Here is a 22,030-nt window from a genome sequence, read left to right as displayed (position 1 = left end):
TGTACTTTTGTGAGTTGTTCAGTGAATATCCTTATTTGGATGAGAAAGTGTGTAGTCCTTGATTTACAACAACAATTGGGATTGAAAATTCAAGTCATTGAGTGAAGCAGTTGTTAAGCAAGACATTATGTGATTGCTTCACTCAATGACTGAAATCCCAGCACTACTGGTTGTGTTCATTAAGCTATCTTGCAGGTCATTAAGTAGACAGAGTCCTGAGTAAGAAGTGTGCAGTGTCTCAGAGGATGGGGGAGACTCTGGGAGGTGAACAGCAGTGTGTGTATATCTCCACTCAGAAGCTTAAAAAGATATCCCTGCCAAAATCCAAGCAGAATTTACAATTGTCAACTGTTTCTCATCTCAGTTGCTCACTCACCTTTTTTTTCTTTTTTTGCCTACCTCCAATTGACACTTTACCTTTATTCTCCAAACTTCCATCTCATTATTCTCTTATCTTTCACAAAAAAGCCTCAGGATAATTTGAAACAAAGAATATAAAGATAATAAAATATTAACAGAAGAAGCAGCAGTATAGAATGAAAGCAACAAACAACAGAGAAAACAGCGGGCAAATAGAAAAAAAAAGAAATCTGATTAAAAGCATCCTGTAGATTTTTCAAATAGTTCAGAAATGACAAAACTTGTTAAATATGTCGAAACTTTACTGGGTTCTCTAAATGAGAGCTGAGAGTCTTCAATATCACCTTGGAGGGAGATGGTGTATCATTTGGATTCCAGCAGATAAAATCCACCATTTATTTATTATGCATTATACCACTCCCATAGATATCAATCTCAAAATGGTTCCCAAAGAATACTTAAAATTAAACTATAAACAGTTCATGTTTTAAAAGTGAGGAAGAGAAGATGAAAAATGAGATGAAAGGCAAATGCAGCATTAATATAGGGAAGGTTTATGTCAAGAGGCAAATCATTAACACAAGCTTAATGTGTAAACTCTGGCTGCACCTGCCTGATGATGCCCAGATTGGAAGCTAAGAAGAACTAGATCTGTTTAGCACTACTGTACATAGGATTCTTCTGTAAATATCAACACTGAAGACTATGGTGGGAAGTTGAAAAAAACACAATGGACAATGTCTTCTGTACCGTTTCCAAGGAAAAAATATGGACATGCCCCTGCAGTCAAGCTTCACTAGAAATACTTTTAAAAGATAAGATGTCTCATGAATCTTGAGAGAGAGAATATTTGATTTGCCAGTAGTTTCCATATGCTTTCCAGAGGCAGCCACACAATGCACTCACATTTGCTCAGGAAACATTTTAGAGCATGGTACAAACAATCCAATAATACAGCTTAAAAAACACCAACAAGAAGAGAGTCCAAGTCCCCCACTATGCCCAGGGATTTCTAATTCATAGATTGTGACCTACTACATATGATAGTGGCATACATGATTGGTAAACTCGGCTAATCTTCTGTTGGGAATGGCTTGCATCCTTTAAGTTTCTCATGTAGCAGAGCTCATAATGTGACTTGGATATTACTACAGATGGATTATTATCCCTATGATGACCCTCTCCAAGGTTGGCATGCGTGCCAAAGCACACATCACTGCAGCTGAAATCTCATCCCCAGATCATATCTGTCTATAACCTTTCAAAACCCAATCCTAAATTCATCTCCTGTGACACTGCTAGACAGCCCATGACATTTTACATCAGAAATGTAGTTCTTTAATTTTGTTCCTACCATGTTCGCTAGGATTTCCCCCCCAGTTCTTCCAGTATTAGATAATCAAGAATTACCTAAAGTATCTTAAACATACTTTTAGGCACTAAGCAAACAGAAACAAATATTTGAAAGTAGCTAGATATATGAGAAGCATTAAATCAGCTATGCAGTTTATTGACATTTCCAAATAAAGTACCAAGAGTTTCTTGTCTCTTAATTGAAAGAGATAGCTGGGCAAATGTTACTAAAAATAACCTACTATCAAGCAACTATAATGAACTTCCATTCTCTGAATTATAGAATTAATTTACAAATTTGTATGTGATTATTTTAAAAGCACTACTAATTTGTAGCTCTCATCTGAATAAATGATTTGCAGAGGTAATTGCTACATCATAAAAAGGAAATTATCAAAAAGTGAAGGATGATAAAAAGGGATGATGAGACTTTAATTCTGCAATTAACAGCTTCCTGTCTGAGACTTGTGGGAGAGCTTGGTAGTTCTCCAGTAACCTGAGAGTGATTCTCCTGCAAATAAAAGTCAAAAGAAGAAAGGTGAAAGCTAAGAGTAAGCCACAGCAGGGGTAAAGGCAGATGGAGCTCTGTTGGCATAAGGATAGCCAAACCATTTAGGAATAGGAACTCCAAAATCAAATCCACTGCAAAAACAAGCCACTTTGTATCATTGACAAAAAAACCTCTAGGAACATGGTTGTGACATTTAATAAATTTAGATTCAAAAAATTGGAAAACACCCCTCTAGTTACTGAGAAGCAGTACTGAAAATGAAATTATGGTACAGAATGTCTAAAAACAGACCTGGAGATGATGATTTGGTAAGACTAAAGGAAGTCTGGACATTGATGATATTAATATTTTAAAAACACATTCCTTACAAGGGCATATATAATTGAAATGCAAGAAATACAGGGAAGGACCAAAGGAATTATTAGAACGCTTTTATTTTAAAAAAGCTTGATAGCAAGCATTTGTCCACACAATCACCAGGAGCTGAATCCAACTCAATAGTACACAATTATGCAATTTACTTATAAGTAAATCCCATAGATCACAATGAATAGGTACTGCTAAGCTGTTTCTTTAAACAATGTTTTACTGAATAAAATCTTAGTTGAATGGTTTTGTCCATCACAGAAAAACCACACACTTTCATAAACTTAATTGTCTGAGTTCACACAACCCAACTATACTATGACTTAATAGCATCATATGTGAACTCAGTCAGATTCTCTCTCAGAAGACTACTATTATTGGTACAAAGAAACGAAAAGAAATATTGAAAACCTTACAAGATAATAAGACTGAATAATATTCTTATCTAATATTTGATAATTGTTCAGAAGATTTAAAATGTGAATTAACAACTATAGGGCATCATGGATGCAGTGGCATTTAAATGAATCTGGATATTATCCCGTTGTAGTGCTCTGCACTAAAGGATTTTAACATTTACTGTCTGTAACCTATTATTTTTATTATTTATTATTTATTAATGTACATTATTAGGTACATATATATCCTTTGATGGGAAGGCAACAGCCTTCTGTGTGCCTTTGGTGTTTAGTCATGCTGGCCACATGACCATGGAGACAAAGGCAACAGTGGTGGCTCTTCGGCTTTGAAACAGAGATGAGCACCGCCCCCTAGAGTCAGGAATGACTAGCACATATGTGTGAGGGGAACCTTTACCTTTTTATATCCAGTTCAGGCAGAACTGATCTTCCCTGTTACTCTTTCTTGGACAGCACTGACTTGGGTATTGTCTGATAGAAGAGATTCAGTGATCTATATAGTCAGTAAACAAAGAATATGTTGGGAAGAAAAGCCAGTGCAGTAGGAAAACAACTAGTAGTAGGGCTTTAAGTATGCATTGCATCCATCTTCATATAAATATGTTATGGACTATAACAAACACATTTCTAATAAAAATATTTGACACTATCCAAAAAAGTTGGACACTTTAACATGTTTTATTTATTTTAAGGTTTATCCCCTGTTCTTCTTTATGAAGAAAACCAGAGTATTAATTTTATTTTTTTAAAAAAACCCAAGTACTTCAAATCTGAGCACAAAATACTGCTGCTCCCCGATTGAATCGAAGTGCTATCCAGTGATCCATCACTGAAAATAATACTGCTTCTACACCCGCTATTCCCCATTGCCGACTTCTATTTTGGCTCTACTGCTTTGGCTATCCACTATATAACAAAGAATACAGAATCCAATGTTGTAATATAATGACGACTCGCGGAGAGACGGCGCCTCGTGGCTGGCAAGCAGCTACTGCCGGTCACAAGAATCCAGAGCGCCTGTTCTCTGCCGGAAAGGCTTCCGGGACGTGCCAACCGTTATGGTTTCCATGGAAACGAGGCCTCGGCAGTCGCGACGGCCCTGCTGCGCTTTGAAGAGAATAATCTGTTGGGAGGTGGTGATTAAGGGAAGGGAACTCTTTAAAGGAGTTCGTCCCCGCTCAGCTCTGAGGACGTTTCTGTTGGAGGGGCGTTGACTTTGTTCAACGGCCTCCCTTTAATCAAAGGTTGGTGTTTTGCATTTAATTTGCAATATCTCTCACGGTTTCTTTTACAGTTGCCTATGGCATCAGTGTCCCGCTGTAATAAAACCATAGCTTTTCCTAGATGGAGAAAACTCTGGATCCTGAAAACTTGTATATAATGTCAGACTTCCTCCTACCCTGTCATAAATGTGTAATTTCCCGTGTGTTATTTGTATATGTGAAGTCTCTTTCAGTATTGCTGCCTTATAGCGTCTGTTTTTTGTTATTAATATTTAGGAGAAAATTTTGCTCTGTGTGTGTGTGTGTGTGTGTGTCTGTATGTCTCTCTCTGTGTGTCTGTGTGTGTGTGTGTGTGTGTGTGTGTGTGTATTTCTCTTATCCTTTCAAATATTTTATCCATTTCCTTTTTAATGTGTGGTTGGTCACTTTGACTATAATTTCTGACAACTGGTAGTCTATTTTCTCAACTTTTTGAGGGAGGAAATGCTCAGGCTCTAATGTAGTATAAACTTAAAATAAACCTTAGGTAGTTTTACAAAGAAAATCCCTCAAACATAACTCCCAAATCGGGAAAAGTATCAGTTTATTTCACTTACATACCACTTAGCAAAACTCACTTTAACAAATTTCTCCCTTCACAACATAAATTTTGGGCTCAACTGTGGTCGTAAGTTGAGGACTACCTGTACTCTTCCTATTTTTCCCACAACAACTCTGTGAAGTAGGCTGAACTGAGAGTGACTGGCCCAAAGTCACCCAGCCAGTTTACATGCCGAAAGTGGTACTAGAACTCATATGCTCCTGGTTTCAAGACCTGCACCTTACCCACTAGATCAAACTGGCTATAATGTTGATTCTTAACGAACGATAACTGTTCAGCAGCAAAACAACAACCACAAATAGCAACTCAGTTAAATTGACCACCAAAGTAGAATTGAGTTGTAGAATTTAAGAAATATTCTTTTGAAAGTTGCATGTGTCATCTTGGTAATAAATGTAGAGATCCTACTACAACTAAAAATATATTTTTAAAGCATCAGATGTGACAGTGGTTTTCTGGCAAAAACTTACACAATGTTGGAGGATTGGGCCTATTGTGATGGCTTGTGAATGCTAAATAGAGCACTGATTTTATTAGTACAGCTTTCATATGTTTTGTATGGCAGGATCCCATTTCGATTTCTTAAATCCTTACTGTTATGTTTGCCTTTTATTTATTTATATATACAATAGCTTAACCCTGACAACTACATACCATTCTCATTTGGGGAAAAAAAGACAAAAGTGGAAATAATGTTGCTTTAAATTGTTCTCTTGACACTATTAGAAAGGTCTTCTATAAAAACCGAATTACTAAATTTAACCAGCAATTAGGCATATGTCAATACTTTAAAGCCCTTGACATCACTTTGCAAATGGCTACCATCAAATTTTATATTACCGTATTTTTTGGACTGTAAGACGCATCAAAGTATAAGACGCACCATGATTTTGAAGAAGTAAATTAAAAAAAATTACCTCTGCATGCCTTCCAAAGCCTCTACATGCCTTGTTTTTTGCAAAAAAAAGGGGGGGGGCATGCAGAGCTTTGGGAGACTTGTAGAGTGCTTGGGGGGGGGGACAAAAACGAGCAAAAATGGCCTGTTTTTTGCTCGTTTTTGCCCTCCCCAGCCCTCAGAAGCACTTTGCAAGCTTCCCAAATCCTCTGCACATCCATTTTTGCAAAGGGGGCGGGGTTTCAGTAGGCCAGAAATGCTGTATTCAGTGTATAAGACGCACCCAGATTTTCACCCTCTTTTGAGGGAAAAGGGTGCGTCTTATACTCCGAAAAATACAGTATTTAGCAGAGAAGATTAAGAATGTATTATTTTAAAATTTAAATCTCTTTATATCTGCTTGTTAATTAAATTTAGTAATTTTATATACAGAATACATACATACATATGTAAAGCTTCGATATATAGCCTCTCTCTTTGCATATGTATGTGTGTGTAAAATGTCCTATTTTTGCATTTTAAAAAGCAAATTTTGAGAATAGTCCACATGAGAGTTGGATCTAGTCTAATCTAGTTGGAATAAAAAATATAGAAATTGGGTTATTTTTCCTCACTTTACATGAGTCCCTTCCGGGAGAGGGGGCGGTCTATAAGCGCTTAGTAAATAAATAAATAAATAAATAAATAAATAAATGATGGTCAGAACTAGTTTTTTAGCCTGTTGCCCATCTTTCAACAAGAAAAAGTTGCTATCATTAACTAGATTTATGCAACGTGTAGAAAGACATACATGATCCTGACCTTTTTAAGCTGTTTGATTTTAAGAATATCTGGAGCTCTTCATATAACTGAAAACATTACATTTAAAAACTACAGTATATATAATTTAAAAAAAATGAGAAACATGCAAGATTATTTTTTCATTCAGTTACGCCCTGCTCTTTTTAAACATTTTGTTTGACTTTACTCTTGTTCGTTATTCTTTCAAGTATAACCAGTATTATAAAATACTGATTCTCTCTAGCACGTAGATGCATAATTCTCTCGTCTGACATATTCATGATGTTCAACCCATCATAAATGATTAAGAGTGACCTTTTTCTTTGCAAAATGACTTTTCTATTGTCCACTAGTAGAGAACTACAGGACCATATTGCTGAAAGCATAGAATATACCACTGAGTGGTAAAGAAAGTACTTCATTTTAGTTTCTATTAATGTCTTGGGAGAATAGTTAGAGCTGTATTAAAAGAAAATATTGAAGTGCTGGTTCATATTTGATCATGTTGCTTTATCTGAAAACCTAAAAGATTAAGTTTGAAAGATTAAAATGCTAATATTGGACTGGAAAGAGGCATTTATTACTGTTTCACCTGACTTTATATTTTCACAATGTGACACAGAAAAATGCCACATTATATATCAATAATGTGGGTAGATTATAATGTGTTTAAAATATTTAAAATGTAAAAGAATATAAACAATATTATAGTAAACATCTATCTAACCTCTGAAGATGAGTGAAAGACCATAGAAAAAGACTCACTGAGGTAGAGAGCTTCATGTAAAGGAAGTGATGTTATCAAGAAATCAGATTCCAAATTTCTGTATATATGAGTCCAGATCAAAATACAATTGCTTTAAGTTGCAATAAGGAACAAGAGAGAAGTAACTGAAGCCTCTAAAAATAAGATTGATCAATAATAGTAGTGGATCTTTGGACCAGCTGAAGTTGCCAAAAGTCCAAAGTTTTCTCATTGAACATTGCAGTAAGTACTGTAGACTTACAGATTATCATTAGATGTTTTAACTGTGGCCAACCTAAATCAGCCACTTTGTAAAATAACTTAAGTTAGTTATCAATTATTACTTATTATTCCCTTTTTTGTCCATATCTGCATAAGCTAAATACAATTATATATGTCATATATTATGTACAGACTAAAATGATGGATGGAGTTAAGATTGAAGATAAAGTGCTTTAATTAAGGTATCCTCTTTCTCAGGAACAACAATGTTATATGCAGAGAAAGATTTAGATGAACTTCTTATCTGTAAAGAACAAGAACTGAAAGAATTACAAGCTCGACAGAACCATTTTCAGCAAACTACACTCCAAGAAACCAGAAAACAACTTCAAGAAGTGCACAGGAAATATAACAGTTTAAAAGAAGATTTCACTTACAACCTTAAAGTCTTAGAGGAGAGAGATAGAGAGTTGGAGCGCTATGATACCTTGTTCATCCAGTTGAAAATGGTTGAAAATGCCAACCAAGCAGAGGTTAGTGATCTTAGAATACAGGTGGATAAACTGCAACAGGCACTAGCTCGGGAAACAAAAAAACAAGAAGCTCTCAAAGATCAATATCATCGGAAACTGAAAGAACATCAATTAGCCTTGGAACAGCTTCACAGGTATGGTAAGACTGTTCTTCAATTCTACCTGACAAAGTATGGACTTTAGGGTCTAGTAAGGAGCCATGGTGTTGCAGCAGTTACAAAGCAGTATTAAGGGCTAATTCTGCTGACTGCCAGCAGTTCGATTCTTACTGGCTCAAAGTTGACTCAGCCTTCCATCCTTCTGAGGTCAGTAAAATGAGGAGCCAGATTGTTGGGGGCAATGTATGCTGACTCTGTAAATTGCTTAGAGAGGGATGTAAAGCACTGTGAAGTGGTATATAAGTCTGCATACTATTGTTATTGCTAATGTCTATAGCCTTCTTCCTTTCAATGGGCTCCTAGGTAATTATTTGATGGTAGAGAAATTCTAGGTATTTGCTGTAAAAGGTCTAAAAATATTTATTATTCCAGGGGAGAGATGTTGAAATTGCTATTCTTATGACATTGTTAAAAAGAGTTATTTAAGTGCAGAGCTTTTATATTCTTCCCAACCCAGTGGAGCACTGGAAATAAATTATATAAAGAGTGGGGTCATATTAGCTCTTGGAAAAGTGTACAGAATGGGATGAAATTGGCACATAGAAATGAAACAACAAAAACAATAACCAGCATTGGCATGGGCCAAGGTGTAGAGCTGTGGAGAATTACTAAAAAAATTCCCACACTGCATCCCTTTAGAAGATGAAATCAGATAGTGGTTTGGAACGTTGCATTCATTCTAAGCCATCCTCTTCTGTTCTTCCATGTTGCTGAGTCATGCCTGGGCTTCCACTGCATACATATAGTCAAACATATAATCAATGATGATAAAGGGATTGGAATGAATTCCAAATACTGTTTATTGAATCCTGTCCTTATTTAATAATTTATTGGATTTAATAAATGGATGTATTTATTCATTAAATGTATGTCACTGCATCTTAGCAGCTACCAATGGTTTACAACAGTTTACAGAATAAATCAAGTAAAATATCCACAATAAAATACTGTCGAATACACATTAAATGAATTAATTAAAACCACAATGCAACAATAAAGATAGAAAGAAACAATCATAGGTAACTCTCCAATAGAGTATCACTCCATATACTATGGCTGGAAGTTGACTGAAAAGAGTATTTAAAGGAGTTATACATGTAATAGCTTTTTATTTTTAAAAAATGTTGCCCCAGAAATCTCAGCATGATTAAAGAAGTTTCTGGGGTAATCCCTTATTTTACAATGAAATGGATATGGGCAAAGTAAGGAGGTAGCAGGGAATTGTGCTAACCCCAAACATGCTGTGAATAGCTTCACCCCTAAAGTTTAGACATTTCTGACCCTGCTGTTCTGTCAAAAGACATTAAAACCCTTTTTAAAGAATGATATTGGAGACTGGTTTATATTTTTGCCCCGTGCTCAGTGACAAATTGATTATGTAGTATTTTCAATGTGTTTTATATTAGTGTGTGTTTATGTGGAGGCGATGTGTAGATGTATTTGTGTCTGTTGCGTTGGTCACACAGTTATTTCATTAAGCTAAATGGCCTGACCATATAAATTCACATGATAGAATTACAGTAACCAAAGATACAGTGAGCATACCCAAAGTGGATCTGAAGCACTTTTCCTGCTTTTGCTCTGAATATTGTATACCTCTAATGGTTTCACAATTTTTGACAATAAATCTATTTACCCTAATCTTGAGTCTGCTTGAAAATGAGAAGCTGAGCTGCCATATCTAGTATGAAGTTTTGACAATATATGTGGTAAGAATAATTCATTCATTACTGCTACCAAAAAACCATAAACTATTATTCATTTCATATAAATTTCATTGAATTATGACGGGTATGTCATGTGATTATCTAAAGCCAGTTATCTGTGAGGCTAAGTAAAAGCAGCTTTAATCCCAACTCCCCTAGTTGTTCTCCAGTCTCACATCACACAAACATAGTACATAATTCATTTCTAAGTGTGGCAGTTGCCTAGTCCTCTCTATTCAGTTCTCCCCCCCCCCCCAAAAAAAAAGAGAATTGGGGCTATAGATAGGCTGAGAAAAACAAGTCCTCTTTTATAGAACTCACTGCTATGTAACAGCAATTGGTCATGCTGGCTTTTCCGTGCTCCATTAGATAGCTTATGTTCTGTATTGCATACCCATATTGCAGGAAGATGTGAAATGGTGGGAACTACAAGAAGATAGAACCACAAGCAGTCAGCATGAATGTGAGGTTCAAATTCTTATGTGAATGGGAACATGGAGGAAAGTCTATTTTATGTTGGTGTTCTTTTTGTCACTGGGTAGCGGTAGCAGAAATTATGAAATCTTCCTGTACAAAATGGATGTGGACTTTACATTCCTAAAATGGTAACTTTTGAGTTAGTTGCTATGTAACTTAAGTTGTTAGAACCACAGGAAAAGAGATCCAACAATTAGTGACTGACTTGATTGCACATGTTTTACAAATAAGACCATAGCAGATCTAACAAAATGCATTCTAGCATAGGGATGACCTAGCCAGTGGCAACCTGTAGCTTATATATGACCTCAATTCTTGAATATATTAACCAAATTCTCATTCCAAACTAAAGAATAAAGTGTAGAGGGCTGCATTTACATATCATCTGTAACAGAGAAGGTATGCATCCTATGTCACAAAAGATGACATTGTTTCACAGAATGGAGCATGTCCATCCCATGAGATTTGGTAGGATAGCAGAAACAATTAGAAACAGATGGTGGGTCAAGTACCCTGACCTACATCATATAGAGCTATATAAGTGGTATTCAGTACCATTAATTGTATCTACAAAACTGCTAGGATCTAGTTCTAGTGCATTCATATAGCAGTGATCTTATGTGGGTGTATTGTGGTGCACCCAAAATTGCCCATAACGTGTTCTGGACTAGCTGCATCTTCCAAATGATCTTCAAGGGGACCCTTATACTCATGCTGTAGTCCAACTGGGAAGTGAATAAGGCATAAGTGACTATAAACATACCTCCTGATCCAGAAAAAAAATAAAACTGGATACAAAATAGATTTGCAAATACCAGCTAGCCACAGCTGCCAGCTATAATCAATGAAAATTCACAGATTGCACACCCATTCGTTTGTATTCGGGAGTGGCATTTCATCCAGCGATAAGGATAGAAGGTCTCCAGTTCCAATGGAAAGTCACAGCCACTTGGTTAAAGACTGTTCCTTCCCACTAAGATCCTGTCAATCTTTAGGCATTGGAGGGGGGGGGAACTTGACATCATCACTAGGGCACAAATATATAGTTGTTTATTATCAGCATACTGATAATATTTAAACCCTGTACTGACAGATGGCCTCACCCGATAGTTTCATGTAGACATTACACTGGAATGGAAAGAGAAATATATTTCTGACAGATCGGTATTTGCTCTTTATATTACTAATTCCTTAGTTCCAAAGATGCTGACATTAGCCATTGTCATGAGGAATATGAAAATATGAAAGAACAATTGGAGAGAAAGCTCCAGGAAGTCGATGGTGAACTTGCTTTGCAAAGACAGGTACAGAAGGCATAACAAACAATTTGAATAGGGAAATATTTATATTTTCCTTTCAGTAAACAAAAAGAATGTGTTCATTGTTCTGAGTATTTCCCTCCCTCTAGTCTATTCTCCTGCAATTCAATTTATGTGATTTTATTAAACATCTTACATTAAATAAAGATATTCATTCTATATATTAGGGAATATGTGCTTTACTTCCTAACATGGCATCATCCTCTTGAAAAAAATTGGTAAAATTGTTTCTAGTAAAACAAGATGGTGTAAAATACTTTACAGAGGGGTACAGCCAAAACGCTGTGCTAAATTTGCCAACCTTGAATTTCAGGAAGGTCATTACTATAAATCAAAAACAGTTTGCAAGGGCTAAATAAACACTCTGGCCAGTGCCAACACCCAGTGCTTCTCTGATTTCAGGAGTCCAGTTTTGTAACATTAAAAAGATCTGTTGGCTAACTTAAGGCATTTTAAGTATTAACTGACATGTTTCTTTACTGTATACTACTTTCTGTCAATTGATTGCAGGGTAGGATCCTTGTTATAGTATGTAAAGATATATACATATATCTCAAAGAATCATTTATAGGTTTTTCAAATAATAAATATTGTAAACAACTATAAATCTGGTGAACATGGATGAATAACAAAACCCAAAGAACAGGGATATAACCACATACTGTACATAGAAATAGTAGTATTTTTGAAATATACAACTAATTGATAGAATTGTAGTAGAGCAGCATAAATAAAATAAAATATCCTATGTTGTTTAGCAATATGACATACAGTGTCTTTTTTTCCCTTCTACTATGGTACACTGGAGTCCAAACAGTCACGCACACCCCCAAAAAATCCTCAGCCTGTTGAAGCTGAAAAGACTAGTAGTCCTAATTTACAAAAACATCTCCATATATTCAATGTATATTGTAAAAAAAACAATTTGTAAGCCCTTAAAAATTATTTATTCTGTATTGTTTTATGAGATTACAATATTATTACAATTGTATGTGTTTTATTTCAGGAACTTCTTGTAGAAATTGACACAGAAATTAAAAAAAGAGAGCATGAGTTTCGACAGAAAGCAAATGAAATGAGCAACTTAGTTCTGTCCCATGAGCTTAAGGTAATTGCCATCAAGTGTAAACATGCATAGTATAGCAGATATGTTGTGGTATTACTCTCACTTTTTTATTCTGATACACTGAAATCATGTTCTGTTTTCATAACCAGACAAACTTATTTCAGCTATTAAGAAGTAATGTAAAGAGAATTATTTTAAGGAGTACCGTATTTTTCGGAGTATAAGACACACCAAGGTTTTTTTTTTTTAATGAAATCTTTTTTTTTTGTATAAAGTTTTTTATTTTTCATTTTCATAACATATAACCACATGTACATAAAAAACATCGTATTATATTATTAAATGTTACATCAATTCATCTTACCATCAACTCCCAAAAACAATTATTGGCTCTTCTGCTCTCCATACATCATATTTGTACCTTATCCATCATCATCTCCCTCTGTCCTCCTCCCTACCTCCTTTCTTCCCTCTGTCATCCTTCTCTACTTCCCCTTCCTCTCTCCTTCTCCTCTCTCCCCTTTCCACTCCTCCTTTCTCTCCTCCTCTTCCTCCCCCCCCTCCCCTCTCTTCTTCCCTTAGCTCTCTCCTCTACTTCACACCCTTCATCTCATTTACTTGGTGTATTTCAGCCTCTGAGCAAGCTCCATTTTATGTTGATGGTATTTATAATTCCTTTTCAATATACATATTTAATTTTAACATATATTTTCATCCTTCTATTTTTAAAAGAGAAAAAAAATATATGTATATACTAATTGTATTTTTGAACCCCCCCCCCCCCAGCTTATTTTTAGCCAAGATGTGGGCCTGGTTACAATTCCAAGCTATTCTCATCATATATTTACATAATTATTCATCCTTACAAAACAAACACAACACATAAAATCTTCCTTCTTTACATACTGTAAAAAGTGTATCAGTTGGTTACAAAAGACTTTCGTGCACCTCTTCCACAGTCATCTAGCATAATTCATGTTAACTCAAGTATTTTAACTCAGATATTTATACATGTTACCGTCATCATACCTCCATTTTCATTTGACTATAATTGTTTAAATGTCCTTCATCATAAAATATACCAAGATTTAATACATAACCACATACTGGCATTTCATTTACTATTTCTAAAATCCTCCAATGACACTAACTCCTTATGTCCTATTCTAGCTAAACATCCATAATATTTAATAACAAAATTTTCTAATCCTCCTTTCCAAATCACTGTTTTCAATTTACATCCCATTTCCTTCTGTTGTACCCATACATATCTATACATTATCATTATCCCTCCTTTATTTGACTATATCCTGCATCATATCATTTTCCCCCCTAATAATCAAGACTTAACTGAATCTAACTTAATTCTTTTTTTAAATTAACCTTTATATATAATCCAAAAGGGTTTCTAATCTTCCTTTCATGCCTACCATTCAATATTCATATCCAGTTATTACTTATCATAACACTACACATTGTATACATTATCATTATCAATTATTTATTTAACTATATCTATTGCCACTAAATTTCACTAGCTAGTTTTAAATTATACTCTTCCATCTATCAACATGTATCTTTCCAGTAGCAAAACAGTCTCATATCTTCTGCCCTTTGTGGTGTCAGTCCTCTAATCATCTCCTTAATCAACTTTTATGGACTCCTCTTAGCAACTCTTTGCTTATAAAATCTTTCATGTAATTTCAATGCCCTTCTTCTGTTTCTTTAATCAGCTTATCTTTGATTGTCGGTAGTGTTATCAATGATATTGCTAATAAAATTTCTCTCTTTAAATCTATAAATTATTTTGTTTTCTCTTCTTATGTATCTTGCCATCTGGGGTAGATTTCCCCTCCATTTAATTCCTCTTTCAGTATTCCACTCTTTCCCTTTTCAGAGACAAACCAATCACCATAAATATCAGCAATTTTAATTTCTTTATATTCATTTTCCTCTTCGATTTTTAGGATTTTAACCACCACTTTTTCCATTTGATTAGCATCTTCAACTTCTTCATCATAGTTTGCTGTTAGGTGCACTGAGTCTTCCAACTTCTTCTCTATACTCTCACGTGTATCTGATAATTTCTGTATTTCTGAGAGTATCTTTTGCAGACTTAAAACTTCTTTCTGCTGTTGAAATTGTGCTATTATCTCCAGTTAACAAACACTGCTGCTCTAGTTTAGAAGGTTTTAACAGGATTAAGCATAGATTCACAGTAACATTTCACCTTTCTCTGGTTAAAAATATACTTCAAAGGAACATCTGTGTGCTTTTCTTCTTATCACTCTCTATAAACAAGCTATGAGACCTTGAAGTGCCAAGCCAGGATAATCAGCAAAAAAAGATAAGTGTTTCGTTTCTAATACACAAACCTCCAGCCTCCGAGTAGCAGTGTTACAATGTTACAATTTCTTTGTTTCTTTTTGTATCTTTTTTGTATTTCAAGTTTTAAAAAAAGTCCGATTCTTAAATGAGTTAGAAAAACACCCACAGTAATGAAAGAGGAGAATTTTAGTCCATAGATTACAAAGAATAGTAAAAGAAAAAAAATAGAAGAAGGAAACTTAATCCATTCGTTTTAAAAGGGTTGCATAAATTCCATCTGTGAAGATAGCTTTTAAAAAATAAGATAACCCATTGTCCATTTAATTCCGGCGCTTATTTCTTCCGTTCTCCAATTTAAATTAATTTTAAGTTTTTTTATAGGCGGTCACTTTTAAAACAGTAAAAATTCCTCACCAGCTGGAAACACTTTCTCTTTCCATATCCTTCCGTTTTGGAGCCGTCCCTACTTCATCAGCCAGATGGCTGGATTTTTTGGTCATCAGCTTGAAGAACTTCTCTTGGATCAATCAGGGACTTTGCGATGTTCCTGAGATCAGCAAGACATATTCTTCCTGCTAACCGTCTCTGCGGGATGGTTTAGGTCCATTTGGACCACCCAGTGGCAAAAGTATCGACTGCGATCTCAGAGCATTGAGATCGCATGTCGTGTCGTTGCGATTTTGGCTCCTTCAGGGAGATTCTGATCCAAAAAAGGATCTTGGAATTGGTTTGTCAGACAGGGTTCATGTGAAGCTCCATGTCTGTCCAGCTGGAGAACTTCCGGTCGACTCAGATGCACCAAAATTTTGAAGAGGTACATTTTACATAAAAGCTTTTGTCCTCCCCGGCCACCAGGAGCTCTCTGCACTGTTGTTGTTGTTTTTTTGTGAAAAACGGGGGATGCAGAGAGTTTGGGAGGCCTGCAAAGTTCACTTGGGGGGCGGAGAGGGCAAAAACGCGATACATGGAGAATCAATCTTCCTAAAGTGTAAGGCTTTTATCAATCGCCACTTTCCTCTACCCCTCCCATGACAGGGCAGGACTAAATATATCTCTGCATGCTTTATTTTTTTCCCTCTGACTGGCGACCACACAGAGCTGCTTGACCCAAGGAGCAGCAGTTGGCTCGCTTCTTCTCTTCACCGAGGAGGGAAAGACAGACACACGGGGGCTGCTGAACAGCCGCCGCTGCGCTCGACCAGGAACAGCCCATTGGGTGAGAAGGGGTAGGGATGTGTTCCATTTGGATTAATGGTTCCTCACAGTGGCAGCTGAGAGACAAAAGGAAACACAAAACAACCTGGCAAGGCTGCCTCCTTGAACAACCGGGCTTGTTCACAGCCCTCTTGGCAATCCCACTTCCTTAGTCGCAGGGCAAAAGCAGGTGCCAGGCTGCAGGGAGACTCCTGACCTGGCGCTCCTGCATTCTGAAGTTTCCTTTCCATCCTGCACTTCTTCCACTAGCCAAGATCCCAACGATGCCAATAGCTTTTCCCAGAGAGAAAGTGAAGATCTAGCATCCTGAAAAAAGCCTTTGTGGTGAGACCAGTCCTTTCCTCTTTTCTTCCTCCCCCCCCCCCCAAACCTCCTGGATCGATCATGCGGTACTTATTGCTATTGCTGCTATTGCGCCCAGCTACCATATCTCTTTGCTGCATGACAGATCTGAGCGGATTGGGTGTGGGTGTGGGTGTGGGTGGGTGGGTGGGTGTAGGTGTGGGTGTGTAGGAAGGGAAGAGGAACGATCTCTTCATGAAGGCTTTTTCCAGGATGCTAGATTGGGAAGCTAAAACCTGGAATGGGATACAATCAAGCTTGATTCAAAGGCTCCTGAGAGCACTGCGCTGCCACCTGAAAATGCTATTACCGCGATCTCTGGAACCACCTGAGAAGGGGCAGGCAAAGTGGGCACTGCAGAGATCGTGGTACCAGCGTTTTGGATGGCAGCCTTTGTAGAGAGGAGATCATTCCTCTCCCTTCCCTTCCTCCACCCGCACCCCCCCCCCAATCTCTCCTGATCTGCTTATTGCTATTGCTGCTATTGCTCCCAGCTACCGTATCTCGTTGCTGTATGACAGATCCGGGCGGAATGGGGGGTAGTGGTGGAGGAAGGGAAGAGAAAAGATCTCCTCTCCACGAAGGCTTTTCTCAGGAACCAAAGCCTTTGAATCAAGCTTGATTGTACCCCATTCCAGGTTTTTAACTTCCCCAACTAGCATTCTGAGAAATCTAGCATCTCTGAGGGACCTTTCGTTTGCAGGAAGAGGAGGAGGGCGGCCTAAAGCAGCGCCTCCTTAAACCAAAGCCTCTGAGTAACTGGGAAAGAAAGCCGTGCTTTTCGGGTGGCAGTTTTCGACAGGTTTCAAGTGCTTTCTTTCCCAGTTACTCAGAGGCTTTGGTATACTCTGCCCTCACCCTCCTCCTCCTGCAAGTGAAAGATGCACAGAGACTTGTCATGCAGTTCAGGGGAGACAATGGCCACAATGACTTCACTCCCCAGCAATGTGAGGAACCGCTGCCATCGCCTAAACACTCCCGGGAGCCGAGAGCAGGAGCCCCGAAAGCAAAACGTCTCTCCCTTCCAGCTACTGCGATCTCTACTGTACTTGCTTCACCTGTCCCTTTTCCAGATGCCCCAGGCGGCTACATTCAGAGTATAAGACACCCAGATTTTCACCCTCTTTTTTGGAGGAAAAGGGTGTGTCTTATACTCCGAAAAATACGGTACATCCCAGAAACAATATTTTTCCCTATTAGTTCATCATTTTGGATGAGTGACAAAGAAGTAGTTATTTTATTGCTTAATTCAGATGTAACAGTGTCTAACATTACCACAGCTGGAATTAATGTTGTTTCTGAACTGAGTAAGCTGCCTTAATGAATAGTAATTGAAAACATACAAAACCCTTTGTCTACCCTATCCTATGTTTCAAATCCATTTCAAATAAAAGTGTGTTTGTGTTCATAAATATGTTATGTAACTGATAATAACAGATAGTACTTCCTATAGTTTTAAATTTTATGAAGACTATTTAATAGATTCTTCTATTCTTTCATTTTGAAAGGTGAAATTGTTGACCAAAGAATTAGAGGCTTTGAAAGAAGCTGGAATGAAAGCAGCAGACTCACTGAAAGTGGCAGAAGCAGCTAATTTGGAACTTGAAAAACAAGTTAGATGCAAAGATTGGGAAATAAAAGCTAATACAGCCGTAAAAGATGCTCAGTACTGTATCATTCCACTCATTAAAAAAAAAGGGGGGGGATTTTTCCATTAATTTTCCTTCTTTTCTTTTCTATTTTTTTCTTCTTCTTCCTCCTTTTCTTGTACCTTGAAGAAGAAAATGTGGCTTTTAAAATATATTACAAAGCAGTTAGTCAAAGATGTCTCTGAGTTTGTGCATGACTCCAGAATCCATACATATCTTTTCCTTAACTAAATAGTTAGTTCACCTTAATCCCATGACAAAATACTAACCCTAGATTGTATATTCTATGCTCATAAATTCAGACAATTTCAGGCTGACTTGTATAATACCTAATTCAAATAGTATTGCACGCTTTTTAAAATTAGAATTAGATGAAATTCTACTACAGCAAAGAACAGACATACTCATTTTCATATCTACGGAGTTGTGTATGAAATAATGTTCCTCATATAAAATAAAAAAACATTACATGTAGTCCTTAACATATGACCACAATTGAGCATAAAATTTATGTTGCTAAGTGAGATATTTAACAACTTATATTTAAGTGAGTTTTACCCCATTTTACAACCTTTCTTGCCACAGTTAAATTAATCATTGAAGTTGTTAAATTAGTAATACAGTGGTTAATTAAATTGGCTTCCCCATTGACTTTGCGTGTGCGAAAATCGCAAAAAGTGGTCACATCACCTAGGGACACTACAATCATCATAAATATAAATAAACTGCCAAGTAGCTGCATTTTGATCCAATGACCATGGGGATGTTGCAACACTCGGGTGTAAAAAATAGTCATAGATCACTTTTTTCAGTGCCATTGTAACTTTGATCAGTCACTAAATGAACTGTTATAAGTTGAGGACTGCCTGTAATTCTAGAGTAGACAGAATATATTCTCACTTGCATGTATGATGCAGTCACTTTTTGCCCTTCATTAGGTGGATTATGATGAGAAAGTAAAATTCAAAAATGGAAGAATAATTTCATCTTTGTATAGGAACCATGTAGCTAAAAAGCGTCTAGCCCAGTGTAATAATATATATTTGAATTATGCAACTTCAACCTTTTAATGTCCTTGAAGGTAATTTATTCTGGAAAAAATGCTGATTTTATCCCAATTTTCTTAAAATATGCTTTGGCAATTACTTATCTTCAGACTTTTTCATAAAAAGCTTGATAATTTTATGCATTGCCTCTGTGTATAAAGTAAATTATTTTACTTTTCTCCAACGTTTGACAATATAGGATACAGGATTTAGAAAGTAAACTTGCTTCAGTGCAGCTCGGCTGGGAAAAAGAAAAAGAAACATTTGATAGAAAGTAAGTTCTTTCAACATATGCCCTCATTTTATAGATATACTGTGAACATTGAGTGCATTTCATTAAAAGTGGAAGATTCTACTTTTAAAAACAAACAATTAGTATATTAGTTTGTCTGAAGGCTTTTCTTGCTGAACTCACTATTCTCCTGTGCGCTGCTTGGAGAGTCCAAGCATGGGTTAACATAGTCTAACTGCCCTAGGGCTGAGTGAGTTTTTCTTGACCACTCATCCCTTTGCCTCGTGCAATTCAGTTTTAAAAACTCAGTCCGCCCGTTAGGACTGTAGCAAGGGAGCTCCTCAGTTCTAGAATAGTTAAATTGGACTCCCCAAGTCAAGCACAAGGATAATTGACCACTAAAACAAAATCTATCAATAATACGGCAACGTAAACAAGCAACAACTGCTTGAGAGGTCTGCCGGCGCTACCGTCTCCTGCTGGTAGTAAGCGGAGCTCGGGGGGTGAGTGGGTTGTCTGGTGGCAGCCGGCGAGCGAGGGGGCGGCGGGGGGGCTTCCTGGCCCGATCACGTGCCAGCTGCTGCTTTGAAAGCCATGTGGAACGCCTGAGCGCTCCGGCGGTGACAGCGGTTCTCCAATCTGCCCGGCAACAGCGGTGGCCATTTTATAACGGTTCTCGTGCTTTTTGCTGCAGGGCCGGCCGCTTTGGTATTGAAGGCTGCGTGCGCAGCGGCAGCCATTTTAAATCGTCGAAGACTCATTTGGCCCTCAGGGGGTATGGATACACATAAAGAGGGCCCCCGTAAAAACAAGACTATGCAAGCCCATAGGTTGGACAGGTCCCCTGGCGAGGAGGAGGCCTTACCAGGCCCTCCCTCAGCCCAGAGGGGGGAGCGGGAACCTAATTCTCCTCAAAGGGACAGATCACCCCTGTCAGTAGGGGAAATCTCGAAGGAGTCTTCCCCCGATGCATCTGGGGGCTACCCCGATTCTCCCAGCTCTTCTGTCAGGGAGGAGCTGGAACCTTTCCAGGGTATCCTCCCAGCGGAAGAGGGGATCAGCTCATAGGTGGGCGGGGGGTGGCATGTCCCGTTGCCATGTCGCCCTAAGGAGGACAAAGGTCCGGCCTTATCGGCAGAAATGAGGGAGGTGATTGCGAAAGCCATCTCCCAGGGCATAGCCGAGGGCATCAAACTAAAGGAGACCAGACCATCTGGTGCTCCGAAGCCCAGACCGGCCTTAGCAGATACAGGGGACCAAGCCCCTTCCTCTCCTGGCACCTCAGTTGCCACGGAGGAGTCAGCCTGGGAGGAGGGAGAAATTGATGATTTTGAATTATCAGAGGACGAAGATCTTCCTCCTGATAAGCCAGCTTTCACAGGGTTGTTCAAACCCTCCCTCTTCAAATCAATTCTCCACAAGGCCAAAGCAGCCACCAACTTAGGCTCCACTCCTAAGAGTGTGACAGTCACACCACCTCCCACTAAGGATCACAAGGAGGGCCTGTTCAAGGAACCAGCTACTACACAAGAATTGATCCCAGTTCCAGAGTTATTCATGGACGTGGTCCAAAGACAGTGGGTTCAACCAGGTACCCTGACCAATCCCAGCGGAGGGGACAAGTCCCTTTATTCAGTGGAAAGTAAAATGGAGGAGGTACTGAAGTTGCCCAAGGTGGATGCTCCGGTGGTCTCTCTCATTTCCAATTCGAACCTACCAGCAGACCTTCTGGAAGGTCTTAAAGCCGAGGACAAACGCTCTGAGAAGGTGTGTCATAAGACTCACCAGGTGGCTGCCTGGGCCATCAACAGCATTCCTTTCGGAAGCCCTTTCCCGCCAATTCTGCTACAGTTATACGCCGACAGGTGGGAGGAGATAATCTCAGACACCTGGGTCCTCAACACGATCAGGAGGGAGGAGATCCTCCATCTGCTCAGCATAAGGACCATAGAACCTGTTCCAAAGGATCAGGAAAAGCAGGGGTTTTACTCCATCCTTTTCCTGGTTCCGAAGAACTCAGGAGGGTGGAGGGCCAGCTTGGATCTAAAGTGCTTAAATCAACATCTGGCCTACAAACGATTCAAGATGCAGTCCCTCCATTCCATCCTGGAATGCACAAGACAGGGAGACCTGCTCACATCAATAGATTTGAGGGAGGCCTACCTGCACGTCCCCATTCACGCTGCTCACAGAAGGTTCCCGAGATTCCACTACAAGGGGAGGCATTACCAGTACAGGGCTCTCCCCTTCGGCCTCTCATCCGCCCCCAGGACCTTCCCGAAGATACTGGCAGTGGTGGCAGCCCCCCTCCGGAACTGTTCCGATTCGTCTAGAATGCTATCTAGACGACATCATAATTTACTCCTCCAGCCACGGCCAGGCCCGAAGGGATGTTCGAGTGACCATACGGGCCCTACAAGGCCACGGTTTCTTGGTGAACCGAGAGAAGAGCCACCTAGAACCGACCACTCGCATCCAATATCT

General features: G+C 38.3%; 1 protein-coding gene across 1 annotated transcript in view; it reads left to right on the top strand.

Moving 5' to 3' along the window:
* Positions 1-4,076: 4,076 nt before the first annotated feature.
* Positions 4,077-22,030, top strand: part of CCDC57 (coiled-coil domain containing 57) — a gene marked incomplete at its 5' end in the record, with an annotated part of 90,230 nt that continues 72,276 nt past the window's right edge. Inside the window, 9 exon segments of the mRNA XM_081936886.1 lie at positions 4,077-4,092; positions 4,095-4,150; positions 4,152-4,214; positions 4,217-4,253; positions 7,734-8,142; positions 11,545-11,653; positions 12,675-12,776; positions 18,128-18,285; positions 19,514-19,588. Coding sequence (XP_081793012.1) covers positions 4,077-4,092; positions 4,095-4,150; positions 4,152-4,214; positions 4,217-4,253; positions 7,734-8,142; positions 11,545-11,653; positions 12,675-12,776; positions 18,128-18,285; positions 19,514-19,588 — 1,025 coding nt within the window.

The sequence above is a fragment of the Natrix helvetica genome (assembly GCF_964273705.1).
Source record: "Natrix helvetica genome assembly, chromosome: 1".
Lineage (NCBI taxonomy): Eukaryota > Metazoa > Chordata > Lepidosauria > Squamata > Natricidae > Natrix > Natrix helvetica.
This window is presented reverse-complemented; position numbering and strand designations above follow the sequence as displayed.